At 55.3% G+C, this 27,127-nt stretch overlaps 5 protein-coding genes across 5 annotated transcripts; 3 read left to right on the forward strand and 2 right to left on the reverse strand.

Moving 5' to 3' along the window:
* Positions 1 to 1,173: 1,173 nt before the first annotated feature.
* CKM354_000783100 (uncharacterized protein) lies at positions 1,174 to 3,091 on the forward strand (the record flags this gene model as incomplete). Its single annotated transcript, XM_044803191.1, has 3 exons — positions 1,174 to 1,546; positions 1,602 to 1,718; positions 1,773 to 3,091. 3 exons carry the CDS (start codon positions 1,174 to 1,176, stop codon positions 3,089 to 3,091), a joined length of 1,809 nt encoding a protein of 602 aa, XP_044659126.1.
* Positions 3,092 to 7,455: 4,364 nt separating this feature from the next.
* Positions 7,456 to 8,105, forward strand: CKM354_000783200 (uncharacterized protein; the record flags this gene model as incomplete). The annotated part of the gene is made up of 2 exons (XM_044803192.1): positions 7,456 to 7,916; positions 7,970 to 8,105. The coding sequence occupies 2 exons, from the start codon at positions 7,456 to 7,458 to the stop codon at positions 8,103 to 8,105; spliced, it is 597 nt and encodes a 198-aa protein (XP_044659127.1).
* Positions 8,106 to 8,208: 103 nt separating this feature from the next.
* On the reverse strand, positions 8,209 to 9,585 carry CKM354_000783300 (uncharacterized protein; the record flags this gene model as incomplete). Its single annotated transcript, XM_044803193.1, has 4 exons — positions 8,209 to 8,715; positions 8,774 to 8,857; positions 8,921 to 9,393; positions 9,447 to 9,585. 4 exons carry the CDS (start codon positions 9,583 to 9,585, stop codon positions 8,209 to 8,211), a joined length of 1,203 nt encoding a protein of 400 aa, XP_044659128.1.
* A 1,335-nt stretch (positions 9,586 to 10,920) lies between these two features.
* CKM354_000783400 (uncharacterized protein) lies at positions 10,921 to 12,577 on the reverse strand (the record flags this gene model as incomplete). The annotated part of the gene is made up of 2 exons (XM_044803194.1): positions 10,921 to 11,016; positions 11,066 to 12,577. The coding sequence occupies 2 exons, from the start codon at positions 12,575 to 12,577 to the stop codon at positions 10,921 to 10,923; spliced, it is 1,608 nt and encodes a 535-aa protein (XP_044659129.1).
* Positions 12,578 to 21,868: 9,291 nt separating this feature from the next.
* On the forward strand, positions 21,869 to 26,713 carry CKM354_000783500 (uncharacterized protein; the record flags this gene model as incomplete). Its single annotated transcript, XM_044803195.1, has 1 exon — positions 21,869 to 26,713. The coding sequence occupies one exon, from the start codon at positions 21,869 to 21,871 to the stop codon at positions 26,711 to 26,713; it is 4,845 nt and encodes a 1,614-aa protein (XP_044659130.1).
* Between the last annotated feature and the right edge of the window lie 414 nt (positions 26,714 to 27,127).

The following is a 27,127-nucleotide window of genomic DNA, read 5'->3' on the forward strand; positions in this document are numbered from 1 at the left end:
TGAGCTATGTCCTAATTGCTCTGGTATCGTATTTTAGGACTATACAAGAGAGCCTCAATAAGAACCGAAGTAGTCGTCAAGATCATTGCCAACTCATTGGCCATTGGAGGCACAGGCTCGCCTCGTGAAGTCACAGTAGGCTTCATCCCACATTCAGCGATCCTTAATAGAACCGATTACCCTCACGGTAAACCTGGAGACTGAGGCGCTATGAGCGATACTGCATGCCTTCTCCTCGGGTAGACTTATACGCAAATCGCGCGCGAGCGCTTCGTCCGTTTGAGGAAAGATTCTCGAAGGATCCCATCCATTCTAGGCACGGTTGTCCCGAGCTCTGTCAGAAAGCTCAGACATATGATCGAACTGTTGTCCAGGATCTTGGAAGCAAGTTATTGTCGTCCTCTTCGTTTAGATGCCATGAAGGACATGGTAAAAACGCTGGCCGACTGACATGACGAGAGACTTTGAAGCCCTTGCTCGTATGTACTTTGCTTACTGTACCACTTCGAATCGGCATCGAGAGCCTTACCCTGTGTAGTCTACCTAGGAGCAACCTTGGAGCCGCGTGCGAGGCCCTGTCTGTATTTCGGGAGAATCGGGTCCATTTGCTGCCACAGTTCCCACCGTGGTATTGTGAGCGGAGAAACCGCCGTCACGCTTGACACTGGGTCGAATGTTGGCTTTTTGTAAGTGCTTGTCATCATTATCATTTGAAATGGCACAGCCAAGGACTCGTTCGAAGGGTTCACGTTGATGACTGATCGCCTTCCAAGTTGATTAATGGCCACAAGTATGAACAAACTTCGATCTCATCCCGGCCAAAAGTCATTGAGCCTATCACACTCGAGATCTTCGTACCCAAGCTCCAAGCTTGAAGTTGGAACACTGTACGCTTTCTCGTGCGGCCGCGTTGGTGTAACTTGGGATTGAAACCCACAGAATTTGTCGTCCAGCGGGTAAACTTGTCGCATTTCCTTTGCTCTCAGCTCGCTTAACCCTAAAGCATGATTGCCCTGGAGAGCAAATATCATACCACCACATTCGAGACCTTCGAAAGATTATTTTGATATATGCTTTTCCGGCTATCCGGAAGCACTGGGATATTATATGATACTCTGCTTCGTCCGCATCTTGGGGGCAGAAGTTACAAGTTTGATCAACTCGGTCGATGCGATGTTTGTAAACGCTTTGCTGGTCCAGCTTGCACTCGCCTCCTGTGTCTTCGCGCGACAGATCCGACAACAGGTGATCGTTGACAATGTCTTCGGTCGCGGCGTGGCGTATCAAGGACGCTACTTGGATAATCTTGAGGCCTTTCTTGGTATCAGATACGCGCAAACTACCGGAGGAAGCAATCGCTTCAAGGCTCCGATTCCATTCCAGCCAGAGTCAAATACAGTTAACGATGCTGTTGATCCCGGTTATCCGTGTTTGCAGAATGACAACGGCACGAGAATCTCCAGCGACTGCTTGAAGCTGAACATTTGGCGACCCCAGGGCACGACTGCGGATGCGAAATTGCCTGTTATGGTGTGGATCTATGGCGGTGTGTTCACGTCCTATGCACGCGTAGTTTCCTGAGCTAATATATACTTAACTAGGAGGCTTCGTCGCAGGGGACAAAGACTCGAGTTTTGCGTTTCCTGGGGGCTTGATCAATGACAGTATCGCCAATGGACAGCCGATCATTCACGCTTCTATGAATTATCGCCTTGGAAGTGAGTTCCTGATTGTCAAAATTGCTCATCCTGCTCTTGTCTGACGGTATGGAGTCTTTGGTTTCGCGCAATCAAGATACCTCAAACATACGGGTAACGAGAACATCGGTCTGCGCGATCAACGTCTGGCTCTTGAATGGATACACGACAACATCGCTGCTTTCGGCGGTGATCCAGACAGAATTGCTATTCACGGCCAGTCTTCTGGTGCTGTTGCTGTAGCAATGCAAGTTCTGGCTTATGGCGGCTCGAAACCTACTCCTTTCCGTGCCGCCATTTGTCAAAGCCAAGGACCAGAGCCTGGCACTACCGGGAACTACACAAGGAATGCTCAAGCTGCCATTCTGGCATATACAGGATGCGATCGTTTCGAATACGAATCGAAAGAGGCCATTGATTGTCTCAGGAACATCTATGGGTTGGATCTGCGCGATGCGCAGAATGCAACGGCTTGTCAGGACACCTGTGAGGAGACAACGTCTGGAGCTGGGTCCGAAGGAAATGCAAGCTCGGCGCCGAAAACTCCTCCTTGCCGCGTTTGTCTGGATGGGAACCTTGGAGACGAGTGGCTGCCAGTTGTCGACGGCGATTTCGTTCCAGATGCACCATCTCAGCTGATCGCACAAGGACGCATGGCCGACGTTGCCCTGATTCTAGGCTGGACAGCTCAAGATGGCGTTCCATTCGCAACTGGCAATAACATCACGGCCCAAGAGTTCATAGGACATTACCTTCCAGCTCTCGAACCTCCAACCGTAGGCAAGGTGCTCGAGCTGTACCCTGCCACTGACTTCCAAGCCAGCTATCGACCCAACGGAACCCTTTCTCTGTCGGTTGAGGACTATCGTGCTGCTCAAATTATGCGAGACGTTGCTTTCACGTGCAGTGCGGTCAACTTTGCTCAGGGCTTGTCTAAGATTCAATCTCCTGACAATCACGTGTATCTCTACGAGTTCAATCAGACTATTCTCACGCCCAGCCTGGAAAATCACGGAAGATTTGGATGGGGTGTCATACATGGCAGCGATATCGCATATGTGTTTGATAATCTGGACATGTACCTCAAGCCCGACTCGCGTTTGAAAAAGGTGAATATCACCGAGATGGATCGTTCTCTTGCTCACCGAGTGTCGGGATCTTGGGCGTCGTTCGCTACTTCCTTGGAGCCTTCGATCGAAGACAAGAGAACACTGCAGGGCTGGATGCCTGCGCAGTTTGACGGTGAGAATCTGGGGACTTATGTCATTGGAGGATCGAACTCGGGGTCGACAGGAGAGGGTTCGCCAGCCAGAGAGAGTGTCTTGAAGGAACGGTTGCTCGAGAGGTGTAAGTTCTGGAACCAAGATGAGATGATTGTGCAGATGCAGTATTAGCACGTCTCCTGCTGCAGCGTGGCACAGAGGTCATGAGAATGTGATTAAATCGATGAATCGCAATCTCTGGGTAGTGAAGCAGCTGAGAGGATGATTGCCAATTCTTGCGCCGTCTACGGTCGGACGAAGGAAGTGCAGGTGACGAACAAAGCTCGCGATTGGTTCTTCGCACCTTGGTGAGCAAGGATCATTCCAGATGGCAGCTTTCAGTGCGCTGTGTCGAGACATCGGTGCTTTGCGCTCTCTAGTATTGAGCTGCTCTCGGGTGTCGGCGAGCGGAGATGTGGAAAACGCGGTTGATGGTTCCACTTTTGGCAAGTGTTCAGCAGTCGTTCCCCAACGTCGCTCGCCGCTCATCTGAGTACAACAACACCATCGGCAAGGTTGCTGATGTGCATCGCAGCGCTGGACTCCGAACAGTACGCCGAGTAGCGTGGGGATGTCGCTACTGCGCCTCGCACACAGATTCGGGTTGGTGTGCATCCCTGGAATTGCAATGTTACTACCAGGTCTGGTCGATCATTTTCCCAGATGTACAAGTGTGGGAGTGTTGGAGTCCAACAGAGCAAGATGGGACGATGAACGACTCACGCCTCAACTGCTTAGCGGATCGCTCTCTGACCAAGCTGCTGATCGCCATAGTCAGCATGCACATAAGAGGTCTGGTAGGCCAGCCCACACTTTGCCTGTCCTCGTTCTCACACACTTGTTCATTTCGATCCCGTAGCCATACGTCCGCTTTGCACAGAACAAGATGAGATTTGTCCTCGCCTGCCTGTTTGCTCTGTAAGCCTTCGCAAGTTCCACTCGACGAGCCGACTACGAGCCATGCGAGCAACAACAGACGGTGTGCTGTGATGGTACCCTTGAGGATGTCAACAACCTTACCTGCGCACCACGTGGGTCTTCACAGTATCGACATCGCATGACCCTAGGCTAACAATCCTAGTGGTGGATGCACCTAGCGATGTGGCGGAGTTCAAGTCGTTTTGTCAAGGTCGCTCGCCTCTTTGCTGCCCGGAAACTGTAAGTTCTTCGTGATGAGACTGCGGAGCCGTGTTGCTGATCAAGTCTAGGGCGAGCTACATCTGTGCAAGTCTCCAGCTGGATTTTAGGATAAGATTGGAGACGACACAGGCTATGCAACGAGGTCGCTTCGAATCGAAAGTTGTTGTAGCTACGCACCTCTGAGTTTTGTTGTGATAAAATCAGACTCCTCTGCGGAGGGACCTGGGCAGAATGACTGTGGCCTGGATCCCTCCGATACTATCCTATTTGCAACGCATGCTGCAGATAAGTGCTTCCGGAGACAGGTTTCACCTGGTTTGAAATAATACCGTAGCCCACTACATTGCTATGCTACGTCGAATTCTGGTCGATGGGAGTCCAGCCTGGCTGGCAGATGCCAAAACCTCATGGCGGGGAGCACATCCGACCTTCGTACGGCACACTACTCCGCAGCCTTGTGCAGGCGTGAATTTGGACTGCACACAGCCGCAAGGAGTGCAAGACTCGAGCAGACCATGCCCATGTCTATGACATATATTAGTCTTGTATCGCTGGTACTTATAGTACACTTGCTTGGCTCACAATTGACAGAGTGAAAACCCTGGACGTAGGCCGATATCAGAATGCGCTGTAGGGAGCCGTCAGTTGTCTACAGGTACTTAAGATCGGATGTGGCACGGCAGATGGTTTACGGGACAGCTAGGGTTGCTCCAACCATCAAGAGACTACAGCGTATATGGTTCTTATCCGGCCGGAAAGCTTTCTAACATCCGCTCAAGCGCAGTGTGGAGTCCTGCATGGAAGGATGCACTTCCAACACTGACACTCGCAATAGCTCCTAGGATGAAGAGCAGATATGAGCTGGAGGCTACTACCGCAACGTGATTCTCGTATATGCTGTCTACCGACCCAACAAGGGCCGAAGATGGAACTATGCCCGAAGCGAAACCACTAGGGAACATTAGCAAGGACAGTACTTTGCACGTTCTGCCATTCCAGGCTAGTAGCAACGAAACCATACAGTAGATCGATACTTCCGGCGCAAGCACGGTGAAGACTTTGCACCGTCCGGTTTTCTTGGTCAAGAATCCCGTCAGGAGGCCTCCGATGGTGTTACCGACGAATGCTAGTACCAGAACAGCGCCGGCTGCTGCTCTGGAAGCATGTGCCGTGCTTTAGAAGTAAATCGGCACGAATTTCATCGACCACATTTGCGACACCAGACCCAGGAGAATGCTGAAGTAGTCTGTGACCACGGTCCGCTGGGCAAGCAGCTTCAGTGGGAAGATTGGCGATTTTGCGTTCCTTGCTAAGAAGATGAACGTGATCGCAGATACGATGCCGACTCCAATAATTTCAATCATTCAATCGGACGACCACGCGATATTTTGCCCACCCAGATCCGGGAGGAGATAGATCGACAAGATCGTCAGTGCCAGGAATAAAGCTTCAACAAAGTCGAATCTCTACAGTTTCTCCCAACTTGATGCTTCAGTCTGCTGAATATCGCGAGTCTCTTGTTTGGCAGATGCAAGCTCCAGTTAACGAGTCCAAGAGCGAGCACCATCAACGCAAAGCTCTACAGGCCAAGCGCCAATGGCATAGAGTCGAGCCCGGGGGCGCTGTCATCTCGGCAAGGGAGAACAGGACGAATGCTTGTCGTGTCGGACTGAATGAATGCGATGAGCTATGATTGCCTATCTATAGTCTCGGAGTAGCTAATAAGTGCCGTCAATCTATACAACATTCGTCAGATAAGCGGGACTTGCACCGATAACGTCGGGGAGCGAACACACTACACGTGCAAGACATCCTGTCTTTCAATAGTCATTGTGGGTCTTCGCGCTCTAACCCCAGCAGGAGATGCTTGGGCTGGCGTTGTGAATGCACCACGGTGTCTGTCACGTGAAACAGTCAGCATGCATGTCCTGTGTCCAGCCAGTTTGTCTTGCTCCGAATCACACTCACGCCGTCCTCCAATGTGCCGGGATGACAGTAACCTGGGCAGTTCAGGTCTTGCGGTGTTGGGGCAGCCCAGGCGGCAAGGGCCATGACGAGGGCGGTGTAGAGAGCGGCAGCCTGCATGTTGAGCTGATGTTGCTTCGTGGTTGTGGAGAGAAAGAATTTGGATGCGGGACAATAATGCCCTTTATATGGCACCGTTGTCCGCCGTAGTCGGTTGCATCGCGCCCACTCGGCATCCGCATGCACTATATTTCTCAAGTGGAGGCCGAGTAAGTCGGTTTTCAATATACAGTATGCCGTGCCGACCACACCGATAGGACCATTGACGTTGCACCTACGGATGTACGAAAGGCGACTCTATGGCTCCATAGCTAGCGTCTTGACTGAGGCTTTAGTAGGGATGTCAGTGGTTGTCTCCACGCCGGGATGTGCAAGTGCACGTGGTGGTGCTCAACAGCCCGTGCACAGAAGCTGCTATGTTGAGAGCTTCTGTTGTGCGTCACTAATGATAGGCCTCGACCGTCCATATAGCGGTTTGAGCGATCAAGTGGTCTCACAAAACCTCAGCCTACTGCAACTATAGACCGGGATTTCGCCGGGAGTACGGCCGCGACATAGTAATTGTCAGTCGGAACGAACCATACGACCGGTAATGACGGGCTCGCATCGGTCGAAGCAGAGAATGCACGATGAGGACAGCAGCAAAGACGAGCGTGACCCACAGTTGTCTACCAGAAACAATTTGTTTCGGCACACGTCCCGCTCGTACGAGACCATGAGTGGTTGCCATAAACAAGCACGACCCTTGACTCTGGGAACTGCTTGGGTTCAGAAACATTGTCATTAAGAGCAATCGAACCTCAGTCTCGTCCGGCCAAGTGCATACTCAGAGTGTGTTTCCCAGAGACGGCAAAGTAGGACGACGGTCGAAGGAAACAAGTATCCACGGATCTCGTTTATATGACTACCGTTTCGTTTATCTGTTCATATTACTTGTTTCCGTAAGGTCGTGCTTCTCTCTACTTGCTGCAAGGCGGTCAGGGTCATGATGCGGATCGTAACCTCACACCATGAACGTCACGGGCTGCTTGGGATATCATCGGGGTGGCTGTTTGGGGCAGAGACTCTCTTATGCACTAGACAATACTCGTACCGAAAGCGTCAGGAGATATTATCGTATGTTTCGTGGCAGTATCAAGGCAAATCGTTAAGCCAGATTGGCATACGCGGCTAGATTGTTCGTCCCTGTAAGGACTTTGGCCAAGTTGGTTTCCTGCGAGCTCTTCGACAATACTGCTCGTGGCGCCCGAGCGATCATTGAAGCTTGTAGGAGCACCATTGCTGACAAGCATGCAAGCGAGACGGAGGGCACGGACATATTCAGCTATGCCATGTCGACTGGATCGTTTAATGATACAGAACTCGCTGGGCAAATGTCGAATGTTCTCGCAGCTGGTCACGAGACGTCAAGTCCAACAGTGACATGGGCCTGCTACACGCTGGCGAAGACCCCCATCGTGCAAGAACGTCTCATGGCTGAACTGCGTTCATCACTATCCTCGAACAACGGCGTGGAGACGGAGGTCACAGCTGAGCTCCTGGAGTCGCTTACATACTTGCGGGCAGTAGTCCGCGAGTGTCTTAGGTTGATCCCAACTGCGCCAGTCACTCGTCGTGAAGCCAAGCGGGACACTTCTATTGCCGGCTATGCCATTCCGAGTGGCACCAGCATCGTTGGTCTTCACGATCACTTCAATACGCGAGAGGAGGAATGGGGTGCAGATGCGAAGGAATTCCGTCCTGAGAGATGGCTCGACTCTCAAAGCCATGCTACAGACAATCTCTTCATGACGTTCAACATTGGACCTCGAAGCTGCATTGGACAAGGCTTCGCCATTCTCGAAGCCTCTGCTTTGCTGGCGGCGATTTTCAGGCAGTTCGACACATTCGACTGACTGACCCAGACATGAAGCTACGATTGATCTATAGTATCACTGTCAAGCCGGTGGGCTTGAAGTTCCATTTGAAGCCGCTGGAGTAAAGCAGGACACTATCCTATATCATATGTACAGCTTTATGAGCTCATCAGTATTCCCTCTACTAACTCGAAGGTAGTGTTGATCCTGTACAGCTGCTTAATGCGTCTACTCTTCTGGTTCTGGAGGAGGACACTCCCCCGTGCTTGGGATAGCCAATCCGCAAGGTGCGTTTCCGAACAACGGCCCAGCTACAACGTTAGGCTGGTCCACGGGGAAACAAGCGTTGTCTCTGGTTCTCAGCTGCCACTGACCATCTGCTTGCCGAGCAGCGCAAGTTTCTGATCCAAGGAGCGTACAGATGCCAATGATCTCCTCTCTATTGTCTGGGTTCCTGCGTCGATCGAAGGCCCACACTTCTGGAGCTGTGATTTCCTCCGCCTCGGTTCGCGGGCTGAACGCCTGGTTGCAGCAATCGAAAGCGTCTTGAACCTGGAATTGCACGAAACTGGCGCCTTCTCTGCCAAGTGGCTCTTCGAAAGCCTCGACGATGTCAACGCCGGAGATTTGATCAGCATAATTGTTCCTCTGACGGCACGCGGCGTTGACAGTGGCTGTTGCGATCGTCGTGCTGCTGGTCGTGGTTGTAGTCACAGTGGTTGTAGTGGTACCAACCTGTCAAAAAATGTCAGCTTGCGGATGTCTTTCGATGAACCACTGTGGTTGGCATTACCGTTATCGTCTTATCGACCTTTTTGGTAGATGTGGTAGTCTTCTTAGCCTTTGGACACTTGGTTTGGGCCTGGGTTTTAGTGGTCTAGCAGTTGCACCGAAACGTTAGCATGCGTGCTCATCCCAGAGCCAAATCCTGTCTAAATACCTTCTCAGTGTAGGTCTTGGTGTGAGCATAGGCTGTCTTGGTGGTGGTGACGTATTTGGTAGCGCAGTTCTTGTCTTTAGTATATTTGTGACATGTCACTTTCTTGGGATAAGACTTTCCGTAGCCTCCGTTGGAGGCTCGTTCGGCAAGCTGACGTTCGGAGCGCTTCCTTCTGGGTGCACCTCCAGCATCACCACTATTGGAGGAGTTTGGAAGCGAAGATTGGATGGGAGTGAAGTTTGCTGGCGCTGGCTTTGTGACTGTGGAAGTGACCGACTTGGTCGTTGTAGCCGTAGAAGTGCTTGTCTTGGTGTCTGTGACCTTTTTGGTGCTCGTGGTGATGGTGACGACCACGGTAGATGTGTCTTTCTTGGGATCAGTGACATAGGTCTTGGTGTACTCGGTTTTGGTGGTCGTGTATTTTGGGGTCTTGGTTGTATGCACAGTCTTGGTTTGTTTGGTAGTGCAGGGGGCTGGAATACTGTTAGCTTCCTTCCAGTCTCAGACCTTTTGGCACGTCGCATACTGTAATGAGTCTCTGTCTTTGTTGGAACATAGCCCTGTGGCCTCTTGTTCGTCATGGAAGTATAGCATTTGACGCTGTCTCCGGCAAGGGTCTGTCCAGCCAGGACTGCCAAGAGGGCATACGTGGTAGTGAGCAGCATGATGATGGTAAGTCGTGCACTTCCGCGAGTTCCGAAGCTCCCTCCGTTGTGGGTGTTGCGTTCTTTTATCGCCTCCGTCAGGATACGATTTTACTTTCTTGATGGCACGATCTGGCATTGGATCGGCCGCCACCAATATTCAGCCAAAAGCGGAGTGCAGCAACAAGGCTGACCGCAAAGGAGTGAAGAAAACAGCCAAGTCTCCAAATCTGGCAGAGCCATCCGGATTGGGATGCCCGAGCCATGCTAAAAGTAAGGAGAGCTTCAAGAGGCTTGATGCTAGCCCGTTGACCAAGTCTCGGGGACTTGGCAGATCTATGCGGACCATGAACTGCCAGGCACAATGCCACTCGTTGATATGAACACTGGCACATCGGCTAAGCAAAAGACGCTCGAAATTGTGCTCAGTACCAGCTGTGTAAGGCGAATTCTGGAATGCAAAGCCATCGAACAGAGCGAAATGCTCATGAAGATCATGGTGGCATTCCCGTGTCGATTCGTGACAACAATGGATATCGTGCAGTAGTTCTGCCAAAGTGCTGGCATGGCGTTTTGTGTATATGCTCATAGGTTCGTGAGCCGCGGGCGTCTATACTAGCGACTCATAATCTTTCAAGCCGGCGGGCCGGCAAGGCTGAAGGATCGCAGCCGCATGAAAGACGGGATGTGCTGTGCCTACAGATTCTAGCACTATCAGCGAGGCGGGCTGTTGTGCAAGACCATACGAGACGTGCGTCTTCTGCTGGTCAGGGTGATATAGCAGGGAAAGATAGAGTGATTGTTGGAAGAAGTGAGGTTGAAAGAGCATCTGGTTCAGGAGAAGAACCAAAGCTTGGTATTCTTGGCATCGTGATCGACCCATCCAGACAGCGGCACATCGAGCTGAAGGCGTCAGGCTAGAATCGGCTCCGAATCCTTAGGCTCGACAGAGGACTTGTTCTCCGCGGAAACGTTGCATATGCTTCAGCACGGGAGAAGAACGTGCTGGAAGAGCCAGTTTCTCGCCCACGTGGACCCCACGCAGGTCGCTCACAGATGGGCATGTCTCATGGCCTGTTTCATGATTTTGTACAGCCTTGACAGTCCACCTCGGCGTTCACAAAGTCGAGCGGTCGCCGCTCATTACATTCGAAGGAGAGATCCAATCGCAGATGGCTTCAACTGAAGCCGGAACCTCGAGTCTGTCGCGAGCCGCTACATAAAGTGCATGCTCTCCGATGTCCCAACCAAGAGTATGCTGCGATTCCCCATCTGCTCGCTCGCTCGCTCGAGACGTGGTCACCATCAATCGCCCAACGCGTGTATCACTGACGACGATCCCTGCTATCCCGTCCTTCAATCGGTTGTGTAGCAAGTGTCGGCGAGGACTGGCTTGCTGTCCTCTTCAGATGGCGCAGGGGATGGCGCAGACTGACGAGTACGCTGCAGTCTCTGCGAATGGAGTTAGCGGTGCATCTAGCACGAAATTTTGAGTAATTACCTCTGGGATCGGGCTCGCCCCAGCGTCTGATGCAGATCGCTTGATGCCACGCATTGGCGAGTTGCCTTCTTCTTTGAAATTCTCAGGCGTGAGTGCGACGGAGCTCACAACATTTCCGTCGTCCTCTGATGGGGCTTCACTTCCTGGGAATGGTCGGGCGATGTGCGGCGTTGGGAAGTTGAGTTCGGCGAAAAGGGCGTCCACCTTGGCCTGGATCGTAGACACGAGCTCCATTCTAGCCGCGTGCTCTTCCTCGAGCTGCTGTGACCTCTGCGCGTGCTCTTCTTCCAGTTGCTGCTTCCTCTGCGCAAGCGAATCCTTGTCATGCTGCAAAGCCGCGCGATCTTCCTCAAGTTGCTGCCGGTCCTGCGTAAGCCTCATCTTCTGCAAAGCCTCATCACCGGCCCGGGATTGCTGCTGGAAGCTGCGAAAGTCTTTACATGTTTGCTTCAGGCCGCCCTTCTCATCGCCAACCTCCTCGTGCCTCTGACAGAGCATGTTGTTCTCTTCTCCGAGTTGATCCGTTGCAGCTGGCAATTCCGCGCACCGCTGCTGCAACACCTCAATATGTTCTCGGAGTTCCTCGATTTCTCGATTGTGCCCTCCGCACTCCGGCACCTGAACCTCGTCCTTGGCCCGCCGGTCATCGACGCAATCGACCCCCTGCTCTTCGTGCGTATTTGGTTGAGCCTCTTGGTGATTGCTGTGCGCAATCAGAGAAGTTGCCACAAAGTCATTGAAAGCTTGCTGGAACGGGCCGAGTTTGCTGTTGTCCTCGAGCTTGGAGATTCTGTCACCGTCGAACTCTATGCCTTCGCCAATCTGGAAGATGGCATTATCTTTGAATTGTCTATTGAGAAATATGACAAGCTTGTACAAAAGCTTCCAGTACCTGTCCGAATCCGTCATATCGCCGCTGTAGTCTCCAACCGTATCGTACTTCTCTTTGAATTGTTGAAAGTCGTTGGACCGAAGACGAAATGTGTGCCAAGGCGACGGGAGGTCGCTGCGCAATTGGGCATTGTTGTAGTTACGGCTGGCGCTGTTGGCAGTAAACACCAGGTGGAACTTATGAATTATACGAGCCCATAAGTGGTCTTGCGTGATTGTACTTCGTTCCTCTTCGGACAGATCGTAGTAGTCGTCATGGACCAATCGAACAGCTTCTGGGTCAGACGAAAGAGCGAGACGCAACACGTTCGGCTCTGTTGCTTGCTTCTCCTTCGCACTTAATTCACTAGCACGAGCCCTCGATATCTTGCCAGCCTTGCGCCTCCAAACAGTGATGCGGTGATGAAGGTATTCGGGCACCTCAGTAAGCACGTCAATGAGCAACTGCTTGAGCGAGTCGACCGCGTGCTGGTTATCATTTTCAAAGTGCAATCCGAGCGCCTTCAGGAAGTCGCCCTGCAGGTCGGGCCAGACAATGCCGAATTCGAAGTGGGCGCCTCTGATGTTAGGGTCAACGGTGTCGCCCATAAAGCGAGCTTTGCTGGCTTTGTGGCCGCGCATGATTCGCCGCGGCAGACTCCCTGCTGCTTGTCGTGTCGTTGAATGATATCTGGTGTACGGCGTGCTCGATGGACCGATCGCAGATTGGTGAGCGTTTGACCAACGCCGCGGTGGCCAAGGGGTAGGCGGAAGTGAGGATAAGAGGCGGCTGATGACCAGCGCTGCAGGCGAATGCGGCGGGGTTCGACCTGGAGTCAAGACTGCCGCGGGACAGAGAAGTAGATAAGCCCGAGGACCAGCGGCGTTGGCGCAAGCGACGAAGATGCAGAGGAAGGGCGACGTTCATTGAACTTCGATATTTTACTGCCGTTCGGCCTGGTCAAAGCACAAGCCCGTCGCCTCGTGCACTGCATACAGATCGGCCCTTTCAACATCCGCCTACCTTCCACATCCATCGTGGTCACCCTCTGCCCATCTGCCCACCTTGGATGCTTCTACACGAGCCACTCGACTGGGGCAACACACGGCCGCTGTTTCGATTTGACGGCCTAACTCGACACTTTGAGCCACTTCCAGTGGAGTACCAGAGAATCTTCGAGCATCGCCTCGAGCCTCCATGACCGTAGCAATGAAGCGCGACTCGTCGTTCTACGCACCTCGTGCTCGTCTGCCTCTACGATTTCAGCCCGCTGCCGAGCCTCGCAACCGAACCAGGAAGTGGTGAAGCTCATTCAATCATGAATAAGTGTACTCGCTGAGAGGCCTCTGAACCTGTCTCGGACCCTTTCGTCTATATTGCTGAAAACTTGAACGTCTCATGAGGCTGTTTGGCGCGAGAAGAGATCGCCTGCACAGTCAGGCTTCTCAAGTTTGGGCATTGCAGACGCCTTTGTGGCCGCATGGTAGTATCTCTCTGCTTGCTGTGCTGCACTAATAGCTGCCCGCGTGATCTCAGAACGGGCGGAGCCTCGAGTCCCGCACTTGACCACGGATTATTCAAGCAACGTAAGGAAAAGGAAATGCGGTTTTCACAACATCATTCGACGAGGATCGAGTCGCCCAGAGATTCGTTCCCTGACGTCGCCGCTGATGTCCGGCTGAATTAGCCTCCGTCGTTGAGCTATGCAATGACAGACAGCAGGCCCAGGCCACTTGTGTACCCCATTCGAGAGAGTAGGGTTTGCCTGCCAGGAAAATCTGTCCTCTCGAAGAAGGAATGTAAACTTGACCACACGTGGGACTTCTAGGCCATTTCCAAGCCGATGAGATTCATCTTATCATGCTTCTAGTAGATCATTCCGCGAAGGCAAAGCTGCCAACAAAGCCAGCAATCGACCGTCTCGGAGTCAACGAAAGTGGTCTACACCGTCTGGCATGCCTTTTCCCCATCCCATTCCCGATCGCCCTACGCGGTCCTGGGCCTCTTGACAGTCCTCTAGACAGATCTCGGATGTTGCAATCGGAGAATAACCTTGAAGGATGCCCAGGAAGCAAGGAACCTGCGGCTCGGTGTCTACTGTGCCTCTGCACACCAGCAGTCGCACGCCCCATCAGACCTGGTTGGATCGGGTTAGTACGTCCGCGGTTTCACAGGTCAGCGTCAGGTCTGCTGTACCTTGCAGAGGCATCCCAATAGGGCCAAAAGCACTGCGTCTATCCGTAAGCGATTGAACGAGATGCTGACAGCAGTCGTAGTAGCACATACCTCTTGGTCACACACGCTCTTGCAGCGGTCGATGTCCGCTTGCGCACAATTCGACCATTTATGGCCTCCATTTCGTTTATCCTGTCCACAGTTCAAGCGGAGTTCTGCTGCGTTGACGGCGGCCAAGCCGAGGAACAGAGTGGCCCAGAAAGTGCACGAGTGCATGATTGTAGATTGCTGCTATCTCAAGCTGGTAGCGAAGGAGAGAGAGCTTTCTGCAGTCGAAGATATACTTGGTCGAGACCAGCCCTTGGATTGCTCCTAAAACGGCAATAAGCACTAGTCCACTCGTTCCAGATGTACAGAACGCCAAGCCCAGCCCTACCCCAAACCCTATGTCACCCAGCGCCGAAGACGATCCATTCCCGGCGACATAGACTGGAGATGATACGTGCATGTATGTGCGCCGAATCTTCCCTGACTGAAACGAAATTTCTCTGCTGAACCGCGGCACGTGTACCAAGTTCTTGGGCACCAAGAGCCAAGCATAGTATCTCGAGACAACAGCAGAACGGACGTTAGACGGCACTCCGAAGAAGGCGGGGCATGGCCATTCATGCAATCTCCGGCAGCAAGGTCGACCGCATTGCAATGCAGAGGGTGCAGATCTCTGGCAGCATTTTATCGATCGCAAAGCCGGCAGATGCGGCGACGGTGAGGAAACGGGTGCCGATGTGGATCGTTTTGGTGGGTTACAAGGCGAGGCGAGGGTGAGCAGAGGTCCTTCTCGTCGGGCCGACCCTGGCGGGTTTGGCGATGGCGGCGGCGTGTCTCTTGCTAGTAGCTCTGAGAGTGGCATGGCACCTCGTATGCGCTTGAAACCAAAGAGGTACTGTCAGCGGCCAAGTTTGATTCGGCCATGGCTCAGGTAAACCTCGCGGTGGCGCTTCACATTTGTCGGCAGTACTTGACTCGCCGTTCACACGCATGAGATACGTGCCATATGACTGCAGAAAAGAGAAGGATCAGCTTGCCTGACGTCTCAAGCAGACGACAGCCTGGTCAAGATGTTATGGTGTACATAAAAAAGCTGTTGAACGGGTGTTGATCATTTATGAAGTTCGAACAACGGCGACAACATCGCAAAGCCTCGGGCGACACTGGAAGCTGCTGTACGGGAAGACGTCGAAGAACTGAATCCGCCTGGCGTGTCTCAGCTTGACAACAGTAGCAGGTCCAGTCCTAGCAAGGAAAGCCACGCTGCAGAGATGTCGAGATTGATGCCATATCTGGAGAGCATCTGCGTAGCGTGCAAAGCCAAAGCTGAGCGTGAAACTTGGAGGGAAAGACTGGACTGCAAGAAGAAGGAGGAGTGTCGCGAGCGTAGGCCCGATGAGCTGCGAACGCTCAGCAGCAAGCTAAGTCCGCAACCGAGAGCGGAAAGGAAAAATTGGGGCGACAGCTGGTGGCGGCGTAATTAGCGTGAACTGATAGGCAAGGTGAAGGCAAGGAGCTTGCTGTCAGAGAAGGCCATATCACGACGACCTATGGCCAAACGGAGGTACCTAGGAAGTAGTAAGCATCGGGGCGCCTTCAGGAGAATAGTCGCCGCTCTCCTTTGCCCAGAGAATGAATGCGAGGGTCGATGACGTCTCGAGATGAAGCTGCTTGCCAATATGAACCAGGAAATGGGTGGACTGCGGCGAAAGCCAACAGATGCAAGCATCACGCAGCGGAGCTGGTGGATGTCGGTGATTGCAAAGCTGTGAGCGGAGTAGAAGAAGTAGTAGCGGAACCGTCGCGAGAACCTTGATGAGCCTGTTCCCTGTGTCAGTTGATTCCTTGATTTCACTCATTACCAGCCTCCATTGCACTTCCAGTACCAGTACGTAACAGCGTCCTCCGCCAGCTTCAACTATACGTTTGGACGCTCTCCCATCCATCTGCACTCCATTTCTATCTTCAATCACCCTCCGTCTCCTCTTTTGCGTGCCCCCGTATTGAATGAGTCAAGTTGATGCCGCCAGCCAGAACGAAATTTGCGATTGCGAGCATTAATAGAGGAAGCCAACGTCACGCGGACTGCAAATCTGGTGCTCGCTTTCCGGCTACGATACCCGCTGGAAGACTGTAGCTGATCAAGCACAGTTTGCGCATTTGAGTCGCAACAACTCTGGCGGAACGCTGCCGGCTCCTCCGAAAGTGAGTCGCGACGGCCTCGCCATTCCGGTGCTTATTCCTCGCCCATGTGGGAAGGAGCTGGCAGATCGTTCCGGTATGGCTACACGAGCTCCCAATGACGCTGCGACGGCATCGTCATGCCGCTTCTTCTCCTCTGCTGTTTGAGAGCGGGGTGTTCCCCGGCGATAGTCTCGTTATCATCTCAGCCACTCCATGTTTTTTTCCCCACAATGTTGCGCAATGTGCAGACTTCTATGGACTCGCAACGGGTTTGCCGGTTGGTGGCTCGGAGTCAGCGCTCAAGGGTAGGCGGACTGGGGTTATCGGAGAATTCCTGCTGTGCAGCGGTCCGTCGATGGTGAACAGAGTGAGTTGGGCGATGTTGGTGTTGGAGGTCGTGTCGGTCGATTCGTTTCGTTGGAAGGGTAGAGCGTGGGAGGCCAATGTGATGCGGCGAGTGAGGTCAAGTGGCCGGACGTTTGGGGTCTCCCGTGAGTCGTGACAATGAGGTCGCCCTCCTGCGGTTGGTTGTCTAGCCTTCATGCTGTGATATTTTGGAGTCGGAGAACTTGACGTCTGAATAATGTTCGGAACGGAATTCGGCGGTACATCCAAAGCACTCCATAATCCGCCGCAGCCATACAGAGAATCACGTTTCATGCTACGGACGTCGTTTGCTGCATTCCGATTTAGGGATCTTATGCCTTGTGAGATAGCGAGCCACCCTACACTTGCCAGCCTTGCCACCCTTTGCGTGTCTGCACAATGCGCCCGAGGCTACCAACATACTTCAACGATTTTTCTGTTCTACCCAGTATGCCGTGAGATCGGACGTGTGTTCGAGCATTTGTTTTATACCCTAAGCCACCTAAAATTCAGCCAGGGTCTCCTGTCCGAGCATTTGATTTCGACCCCAAATATCGAACGGTGAGATGGCGCTCGAACACGCTGATCTACCCAGTATCCCGTGGTCTCGGATGCCCATTCGATCATTTGCGGCTCTGCTGCTCCCATACAAAAATTCCCCAGGGTCTCCCATCCGATCATTTGATTTCGACCCCAAATCTCGGATGGTGAGATGGCCCTCGAACACGCTGATTTCGGGACATGTAGAAGAGTCGCGCAATCGCTGAGGACCATTGAAAGAAAATCCGCAGCCGCTGCCGCCGTTCGCGAGATATCGTCGCCGGAAGAAAGCCATGGGACCGAGTGAAGTTCCGCCAAGGCCAGCGAATCGCGACCGCAGCAGGCGCAGCAGGCGTACGCAGCACACATCGCATATGCAACAGCACGTCGAAGCGGTCGTCACCATCGCGCGAACAGACCCCATAGATCCCCGACACGTCGGCGGCGGCATAGAGTGTGCGAGAAGTTGTCGAGAGGGCGCACATGCACGTCAAGAGTCGCGTCGTCGAGTTTCAGGGCAACGCGCCCGGGCGCCGAGGAGTGTAAGACACCGTCCAGTCCAAAATTCCACCCGGCCACCAGAGAGATGATCAATTCACGTAAAGTTGCAGAGCGGCAGGTCGGAGGATGCAGATGCCCGTCCGCAAGTTTGGAGTGCATTCCGCAGGGCGTTCGAGAGACATCGTCGTCGCCAGTCGCGCCATTCCCGCACGTCGAGCATCGCGTGCCACGAGATATCCCACCCGCCAGAGGACGTGTACGTTCGCGCAAAGATCCGGCCAGGGAGGGCGGATAATATAGACGTCCGTCCGCACGTTTGGGGCCCATTGGCAGCGCCGGTAAAGAGATGTCGACGTCGCCAGGTCCGCCATTCCCGAGACCACCGACCGACCACGGATTACAAAAATTCATACCGTCCGCCAGAGGACGCCAAAATTCGAGCGGCGTCACACAGAATTACATTAGACAGTAAAGTCGCCCGTCCGGAAGTTGGACGCCCATCCGCAGCGCCGTTTCCAAGATATCGACGTCGCGCGTTCCGCCCCCAGCCGTACGCAAAAGACCACGAATTGCAAAAATTATGCAACCCGCCACAGGATGCCACAATTCGAGCAATGTTGTGCAAAATTATATTCGATCGTAAGGTCGCCCGTCCCCAAGTTTGGAGTTGATTCGCATTGCCATTTGTGAGATATCGTCGTCGCCAGTAGCGCCCGTTGTCGTATGCAATACACCACGAATTGCAAAAATTATGCCACCCGCAAGGGGACGCGAAAATTCGAGCAGCGTCGCACAAAATTACATTCGATAGCAAGGTCGCCCGTCCGCGAGTTTAGGGTCCATTGCACAGGTAGTTCGGGACATGTCGATGTCGCCAGTCGTACCGTTTTCGCATGCACACCGCGTGTTTGCCATCCGCCAGGGGGTGTTCCATATAAAGTCGCGCAAAAGTTCCGGCAGGTAGATGAAAAGATACAGAAACCCGTCCGCAGATTTGGAGCGCATTCGCAGTACATTTCGAGAGGTATCGAGGTCGTTAGTTGCGCCCATTGCCGTACGCACGAGACCACAGATTGCAAACATTACGCCAGCCGGCAGAGGGCACCAAAATTCGCGCGACGTTGCACAAAATTACATTAGATAGGAATATCGCCCGTCCCCAAGTTCGAAGTCCATTCGCATTGCCGTTCGAGAGATGTTATCGTTGCCAGTGGCGCCAGTTTAGCACGTAGAAGGCCGCGGGTTGCGAAAATAATACCACACGCATACGGATATTAAAGATCGCACGACGTTGCACAATATTCCATTGAAGATTAACGTCGCCCGTCCCCAATTTTCGGGTCCATTCGCGGCCCCGTTCGAGAAGCACCGACGTCGTCCGTAGCGCCCACAGCACAACGCAAGAGTCCGCGGATTGCAAAAATTATGCCATCCGCCGCAGGGCGCCACAATTCCAGCGACGTTGCACAAAATTACGTTCGATAGTCAGGTCACCCGTCCGCGAGTTTAAAGGCCATTCGTCGTGTCAGTCGAGAGAAATCGTCGTCGCCAGTCCCATTAGGGTTAGGGTAGCCCCGACGAAGCATTCGACCACGAGTATATTGGCGTCCCGGAGGGCAAGGTAGAGTTGTATCGGACGCATCCACCAGTTCCAGAGCGTCCGCGTCCAGCGAGAAGCGTTCCGGACAAGGAGCGAGCGTAGTACGTGTCGGACACGCGAGGCCAATACGGCGGGGGGGAGAAAGGAAATTTGTGATGCGCATTTACAACGTCAAAAATCGACCGTGTTTCCACGACGCATCCGATTGTCCCCCAATATTGCATAGGTTTTGCGGATCGACCATGGCCCGCCCGTCCACGAGTTAGGAGTCCATTCGGAGGGCCGTTCGAGCGGTATCGACGTCGTCAGTAGTGCCCGTAGTAATACGCAAGAGACCACGGATTGCAAAAGTTTTAGCACCAGGCAGAGGCCACCGAAATTCGAGCGACGTCGCACAAAATTACATTGGACAGTACAGTCGCCCGTCCCCAGGTTTTGTGTCCATTCGCGTTGCCGTTGGAGATGTATCGACGTCGCCAGTTCCGCCCGCAGCCGTACGCACGAGACCACGAATTGCAAAAAATATTCCGCCCGTCAGAGGACGCCAAAATTCGAGCAACGTTGCACAAAATTACATTGAATAGTAAAGTCGCCCGTCCGCGAGTTTGGTGTTCATCGGACAAGTCGTTCGAGAGATATCGTCGTCGCCAGTGGCGCCAGTTTAGCACGTAGAAGGCCGCGGGTTGCGAAAATAATACCACACGCATACGGATATTAAAGATCGCACGACGTTGCACAATATTCCATTGAAGATTAACGTCGCCCGTCCCCAATTTTCGGGTCCATTCGCGGCCCCGTTCGAGAAGCACCGACGTCGTCCGTAGCGCCCACAGCACAACGCAAGAGTCCGCGGATTGCAAAAATTATGCCATCCGCCGCAGGGCGCCACAATTCCAGCGACGTTGCACAAAATTACGTTCGATAGTCAGGTCACCCGTCCGCGAGTTTAAAGGCCATTCGTCGTGTCAGTCGAGAGAAATCGTCGTCGCCAGTCCCATTAGGGTTAGGGTAGCCCCGACGAAGCATTCGACCACGAGTATATTGGCGTCCCGGAGGGCAAGGTAGAGTTGTATCGGACGCATCCACCAGTTCCAGAGCGTCCGCGTCCAGCGAGAAGCGTTCCGGACAAGGAGCGAGCGTAGTACGTGTCGGACACGCGAGGCCAATACGGCGGGGGGGAGAAAGGAAATTTGTGATGCGCATTTACAACGTCAAAAATCGACCGTGTTTCCACGACGCATCCGATTGTCCCCCAATATTGCATAGGTTTTGCGGATCGACCATGGCCCGCCCGTCCACGAGTTAGGAGTCCATTCGGAGGGCCGTTCGAGCGGTATCGACGTCGTCAGTAGTGCCCGTAGTAATACGCAAGAGACCACGGATTGCAAAAGTTTTAGCACCAGGCAGAGGCCACCGAAATTCGAGCGACGTCGCACAAAATTACATTGGACAGTACAGTCGCCCGTCCCCAGGTTTTGTGTCCATTCGCGTTGCCGTTGGAGATGTATCGACGTCGCCAGTTCCGCCCGCAGCCGTACGCACGAGACCACGAATTGCAAAAATTATTCCGCCCGTCAGAGGACGCCAAAATTCGAGCAACGTTGCACAAAATTACATTGAATAGTAAAGTCGCCCGTCCGCGAGTTTGGTGTTCATCGGACAAGTCGTTCGAGAGATATCGTCGTCGCCAGTAGCGCCATTTCGGCACGTCGAGTACCGCGTATTGCGAAAATTACGCCACACGTAAGAGGATCCCACAATCCGAGCAGCGTTGTCCCACATTCCATTCGATGGCCAGGTTAGCCGTCACCAAGTTTGGGGTCCATTCGTATTGTCGTTCGGGAGGTATCGTCGTTGCCAGTAGCGCCATTGTTATCCGTAGGAGACCACGAATGGCAAAAAATTCATGCCGTCCGCCAGAAGGCACGCAAAATCGCGCAACGTTGCACAAAATAACACGAGACAGTGAAGTCGCCCGTCCGTGAGTTTGAAGCCGATTCGACGTGCCATGCGAGAGGAATCGTCGTCGCCAGTCCCATTAGGGTTAGGGTACCCCGACGAAACATTCGATCACGAGCATATCGGTGTCCCGGAGGGCAAGGTAGTACCGTATCGCATATAGTTGCACATTCCAGAGCATTGGCGACCACGTCGAAGCGTTTTCCATAAGTAGCGAGCGTGTTGCGTGTTCGTCGTAGCAGTTAATGCCGAGGACGGATCGCAAGAGTATTTATATAACGTATGGATTTGCCCCAAAATCGGCCATGTTTCCACCATGGGCCCGATTGCCCCCAAATTTCGCACACATTTTACAGACCGACCATCGATGCCGCGCGCCCAGTTTCGCGAATTGAAGAGCCCCGCGTCGAGCAGAGGAAATTGTTCCATCGTCCACATATACGATTAAAGTTGAGCCGCATACGAATCGGGAGACCGGGTCAGGGGAGAGTTTGACATCACGTCGCGGCGGGGGCGAACGTGTTGATTCCCATCCATGAATGGGAAGAAGCGCGATCGGATGGAGACATTCATCGAGGTGTTTGCCCATTTGCCCGAGTACGGCGTCGTGATATGTAAGCCATGCGGATTCGCGATTATTCCCCACGAGTTTGCAGGCCATTTACGGCGTGCGCATCGCCAATGGGATCGCGAGATGCAACAGCGCGTCCACGAGGTGTTCGCCGGTTTGTCCGACGTTGCCCAGGCACCAGAAGAAGTCACATATCCCGAAGCAGGCGCGCGCCCCATCGAATGGTTGCCCGTATACACCGATGGATTCCGGTGTCGAGGCGTCGATGCCGCGGGACAGCCATGTCCGTATATGTGTCGCGGAGCAAAGACCGCCCACATCGCAGCACATTGCCGCCAGGCGCATGCATGGTCGTCGAACCAGGCGCGAGGTCGGTCGCGGAACGGGCGAGGTGGCCCCCCCACGAACCGCATATGGGAGGAGGGCCAGCATTGCCAGCGATTTTTCAAGTTTCGAGGATGGCAGCGGTATTTCGTCGTGTCCCATGCCGTCGAGGCCCCCGCCAGCGATGCGATGCGCGCGTTGTTGGGCCAGATCCAAGAGCGGCGGGAAGAGTTGCGAAAGGAGAGCACCATCCCCGCCGAGAACGCGCGAAGCGTCGCCGACCCGTGGTTAGATTTTACCGGGTGGTCGGCCCATTTGGCAGGATTCACGTCCGAGGAGTTGTTGGCGACCATCCGGCCCGCCGAGGGCGAAGAGGGAGACGAGGATGAGCCCGTCCCCCCGGCCGAGGAGGACGGCGAGATGGTCGGGTTGGCGGAGGCATGCCACGCCACGCGACGGTTGATCCGACAGGCATTCCGCGTGTGTCGTCCGGCCGTAGTCGGACGCGCCGCGTTGGAGCACATCAATCGCCGCGAGTGCGGCGCGGACGACAACGAGCGGCCGTTTTACGCCGAGCAGCAGGTGAAGACGATTCGCAAGTATAGCGGGCATTGGGTCCAGATATTGCGGTACATTTGGCGCACGCACGCCCGCGACCGGCGTCCCCCGTACGTGTTGTTGGAGGGCCAGCACCAGGCGTTGGCCCGCGTCCAGAGCGGCGCCGTGGCCGTCATCGAGTCCGAGGGCGACGCGCAGAAGGCCCGGGCGAAGCGGCAGTTGGTGCGCCGCAGTTTGCAGTTTTGGTTGTCCATGTTCGACCACCCGTTGAAGGACAGCGAGTTCCAGAGCGGCATCATCAGCGGGTTGGCCGTGTTGGGGTTGAACAGCGAGAAGGGGGGGTGGGTGCCCGCCATCAATTACACCCCCATTTTGTCCGGAATCATCGCGCCGTTGCGGGCGATGGTCGTGTACCACGCCCACGGGCAGCGCGTCAGCGCCATTCGCGCGCGCACCGCGGGCGGGAGCAGCGTCGTGGCCGCGCAGATGGCCGCGCCGGCCGTGTTGGAGGGCGTGCAGCCGTACGCGCAGCGATGCATGACGTTGACGCAATACGGAGGCCGCCCCACGCCGTTGGACCGGATATTCCACCAGAAGACGTACGGGATGAAGATCCGGTACACCACCAAGGCGCCCGGGCAGGTGTTGTGGGAGGGAGCGCGCATCACGGTCGGCAAGGCGCGATTCACCATCGACATGGTCCGCGCCGTCGTGCACGGGTTGAACGAGAGCGTGCGGCGGCGTTTGGTGCACCAGTTGATGTGGTTCCCGGCGGACGGAGTCGTCCGCGCGCGCGATTGGAGGCCCGTCCAGATGCCGGACGTCGATGTGGCATCATTGTACGACGACGCGAGCGAGATGAGCCCCCGGTGGTGTTTTATCGACGACCACCGCAACACGTGGTCGGTCCCCGGGGAGCGGTGGATGTGGGAGCGATTGGCGGACGAGCACCCCGGGCAGTTGATCGAGAGCAGCGGCGGCGGGCGCGTCGTGTGGAAGCAGAGCGGCGTCGAGGCGTATTTCCGGCAGGTGCGGCAGTTCAAGGAGGAGTTGATGGCGTTGGTCCATTTTTCGGGCGGCGCGCCCGCGCGCGCGACCGAGTTGATCAGCATCCGGCACCGCAATGGGGAGCAGAGTCGCGGCCAGCGCGGAGTGTTCATCCAGGACGGGATGGTCGCGTTCGTCACCAATTATCACAAGGGACACAGCGCCAGCAAGCGGGTCAAGATCGTGCACCGGTACGTGCCCACGGAGGTGGGAGAGGTCGTCGTGTATTTTTTGTGGTTGATCGAGCCATTCGTCCAGCAGTTGCGCGAAGCGGTGCGGGACCAGTTCGAGCGTGGTGCGCATGTGTGGGAGCCCAAGCCCGAGGAGCAGTGGGCGGACGGCGAAGTCGACGACGAGGGCGACGATAGAGTCGAGGAGGTGGTCCGCGGGGGCCCGGCCGAACAGAGCGACGACGAGGACGACGAGGACGACGAGGACGACGAGGACGACGAGGACGACGAGGACGACGAGTGGTTGGCGGATGTGCCCCCGTCCCAGGACGAGCGGGCGCCGTTGAACACCGACGGGTTTTGGGACACCGACCGCGTCCGGAGGGTTATATATCGCGAGACCGAGAGCCGCATCGGCGTGCGGATCGGCGTCGCGGTGTGGAGGAACGCATATCCCGCCATCCAGCGCGAGTTGTGTCGCAATAGTAGCGTCCGGGACACGTTGGACCGGATTTACGACGGCGGTCGGCAGCGGTCGGCCATTGGCGCCGCGATCGAGCAGATGCGGAACGTGCAGGCGACCCAGTCCGGGCACAGCCCCGAGATGGAGGAGATGATATATGGGTTGTTGATGACCGAGTCGCCGTTCATCACCATGTCCGAGCGGGAGCAGTTCCGGCAGGTGAGCGTCAATTGGCACCGCATTTTACAGTTCCCGTCCGCGGAAGCGCAGCATCAGGGGGTCGCAGATGTCGGCGCGCGGATCCAGCAGGAGCAGGAGCAGGTCGACGCCGCACGCACGCGGCGGATCCGGAGCGTCGACGTCGCGGGCGAGTTGGCGAGGATGTACGGGCCCGACGCGGCGTTCCGTGGAGTGCAGCGGCCAGCGTTGGACGCCATCGTCGCGGGGACGCCGTACGTCGTCGCCGTCATGCGCACCGGCGGCGGGAAGAGCATGTTGTTCATGTTGCCCGCCGCCGGTTCCCCGCAAGGGTTGACCGTCGTCGTGGTGCCCGTCGTGTCGTTGCGCCAGGATTTGCACGAGCGGTGCAGCGCCGCCGGAATCCGATGCAGCGAGTGGAACGGCGAGCGGCCCCCGTATGATAGTCAGATCGTGTTCGTGACGCCCGAGTCGGCCGTGTCGGTCGCGTTCGGCCAGTTTTTGGCGATGAAGCGTGCGAACGGGCAATTGGAACGCATCGTCATCGACGAGTGCCACACCGTTTTGGAGAGCACGGCGGATTGGAGGCCGAAGGTGTTGGAGTTGCGAGAGATGACCGGGTACGGGGTGCAGGTGTTGTTTTTGACCGCCACATTGCCGCCCAGCGAGGAAAGCATGTTTTTGCACGCGATCGGGGTCGAGGAGCGGGATGTGCAGATGATTCGCGACGTCACGGGTCGACCCAACATTGCGTATTCCGTCGTCCAGTATGCCCGCGAGGAGGAGGATGGGGCGGTGCGGGAGTTGGTCGAGCGGAAGAAGGAGCAGTACCCCGAGGGCCAGATCGTCGTGTATTGCAGGCGCGTCGAACAGGCGAAGCGTTTGGCCGGCGTGTTGGGGTGCAGCGTGTATCACCGCGGAGTAGGCGACGCCGCGGCGAAGAAGACGATTGTGCGACGATTGACCGGGGAGACGGAGCGCGTGTTCACCGCCACCAACGCATTGGGGTTGGGCGTCGACGCCCCCCGCATCCGCGTCGTGATTCACGTCGGCGTTCGCGAGCAGATCAAGCAGTACGCCCAGGAGAGCGGGCGTGCCGGGCGAGACGGGCGCCCCAGCGAGGCCATCATGTTGCAGGGCACGTCCGTCGACGAGCGGACCGGGCAGGAGAAGGAGGAGCAGGGGTGGGGCACCGACGCGGCCATGAAGGCGTTCATCCGCGGGGAGCAGTGTCGCCGGGTCCCGTTGGACCGACACATGGATGGTCGAGTGGATCGCAGTGCGTGCCAGGTCGACGAGGAACGATGCGACGTGTGTCGCGGGTTGCCGCGGGGTCGAAAGCGGCGCAGGATCGCCGTCCCCCGGCCGGAAGGGGAACGCGAGCATGTCGGAGACGTCGCCGTCGAGCAGCGCGAGACCGATCGTGAGCAGGAGGAGGAGCAGGGGCGGATCCGCAGGCGACGAGAAGTCGAGCGCGAAGCGCAGGCCCGCGCGTTCGCGTTCGTCGAGCAGCGCCAACGACATCGTCGGCAGATGGAGCACGTCAGCGTCGAGTCCATCGCGTCGACGTTGCAGCAGTGGACGGGGCGGTGCAGCATATGTTTTGTGCGTGGGGAAGCCGATGGGGGGCATTCGTGGCAGCAGTGCCCATGGGACATGCGAGATGCCGTCCAGCGGGCGTACGACATCGTCAGCACGATTCGTTTCGATGCACACACCGGTTGTTTTGGATGTCACGTCCCCCAAGCCGTGTGCCACCAATGGCAGGACATCAGCCATGGCGGACCACGGCGGTTTCGACGCGTCCGCCAGCGGAGTTGTCAATTTCCGGGTGTAGTTCGACCCGCCGTCGCGGCGATGTTGGTTGTAGGAGGCGAACGGATGGTGTCGTGGATCGAAGAAGAGGCGCAGAAGGTGGGTGTCGTCGCGGATGGGGAGTCCGATGATTGGAAAGCATGTGAGCAGTGGATGGCCCGGAAGATCGTGTCCCCGGGCATCGAAATGTCGGGGTTGTTCCGATTGTTTTGGGAGTTTGGACAAGTGCACGGCACCGAGGGCGTCGGGGTAGGATAGGATTCGCATGTGCATTAGTAAGGAGTGATGTTCCGTTCCACCCGTGCGAAAGGGCATTGTGAGCAGACCGTGAGGATCGTTCGTCGGCAGTGGAGAGGCATTGTCCCGCCGTTAATCCACCGTGGTAGCATCCCACGATGTCGGGTCGCCGGCAGAGAAGAGGTCCATTTTGTTCGCATGTCCGTCCGATTTCGAGGGTGACCAGATCAGAATGGCCAAGTGAGGTGCGGTGGATGATTACGTCAGCGCGAAAGTGGTGGGCGTAGAGCATAGCGATGCGGCGGATTCCAAAATTCGTCGTCGTCGCCACAGTGCCCCAAAATTCGGGCAAAAATTCGGAGAGCACGAGGGCGGTCCATTTTCGATGTCGTGTAGGTTTGGAGGGCAGAGGAGATGGCGTGGGTGTGATATCGT

The sequence above is a fragment of the Cercospora kikuchii genome (assembly GCF_019650295.1).
Source record: "Cercospora kikuchii DNA, contig_00004, whole genome shotgun sequence".
In the NCBI taxonomy this organism is placed as follows: domain Eukaryota; kingdom Fungi; phylum Ascomycota; class Dothideomycetes; order Mycosphaerellales; family Mycosphaerellaceae; genus Cercospora; species Cercospora kikuchii.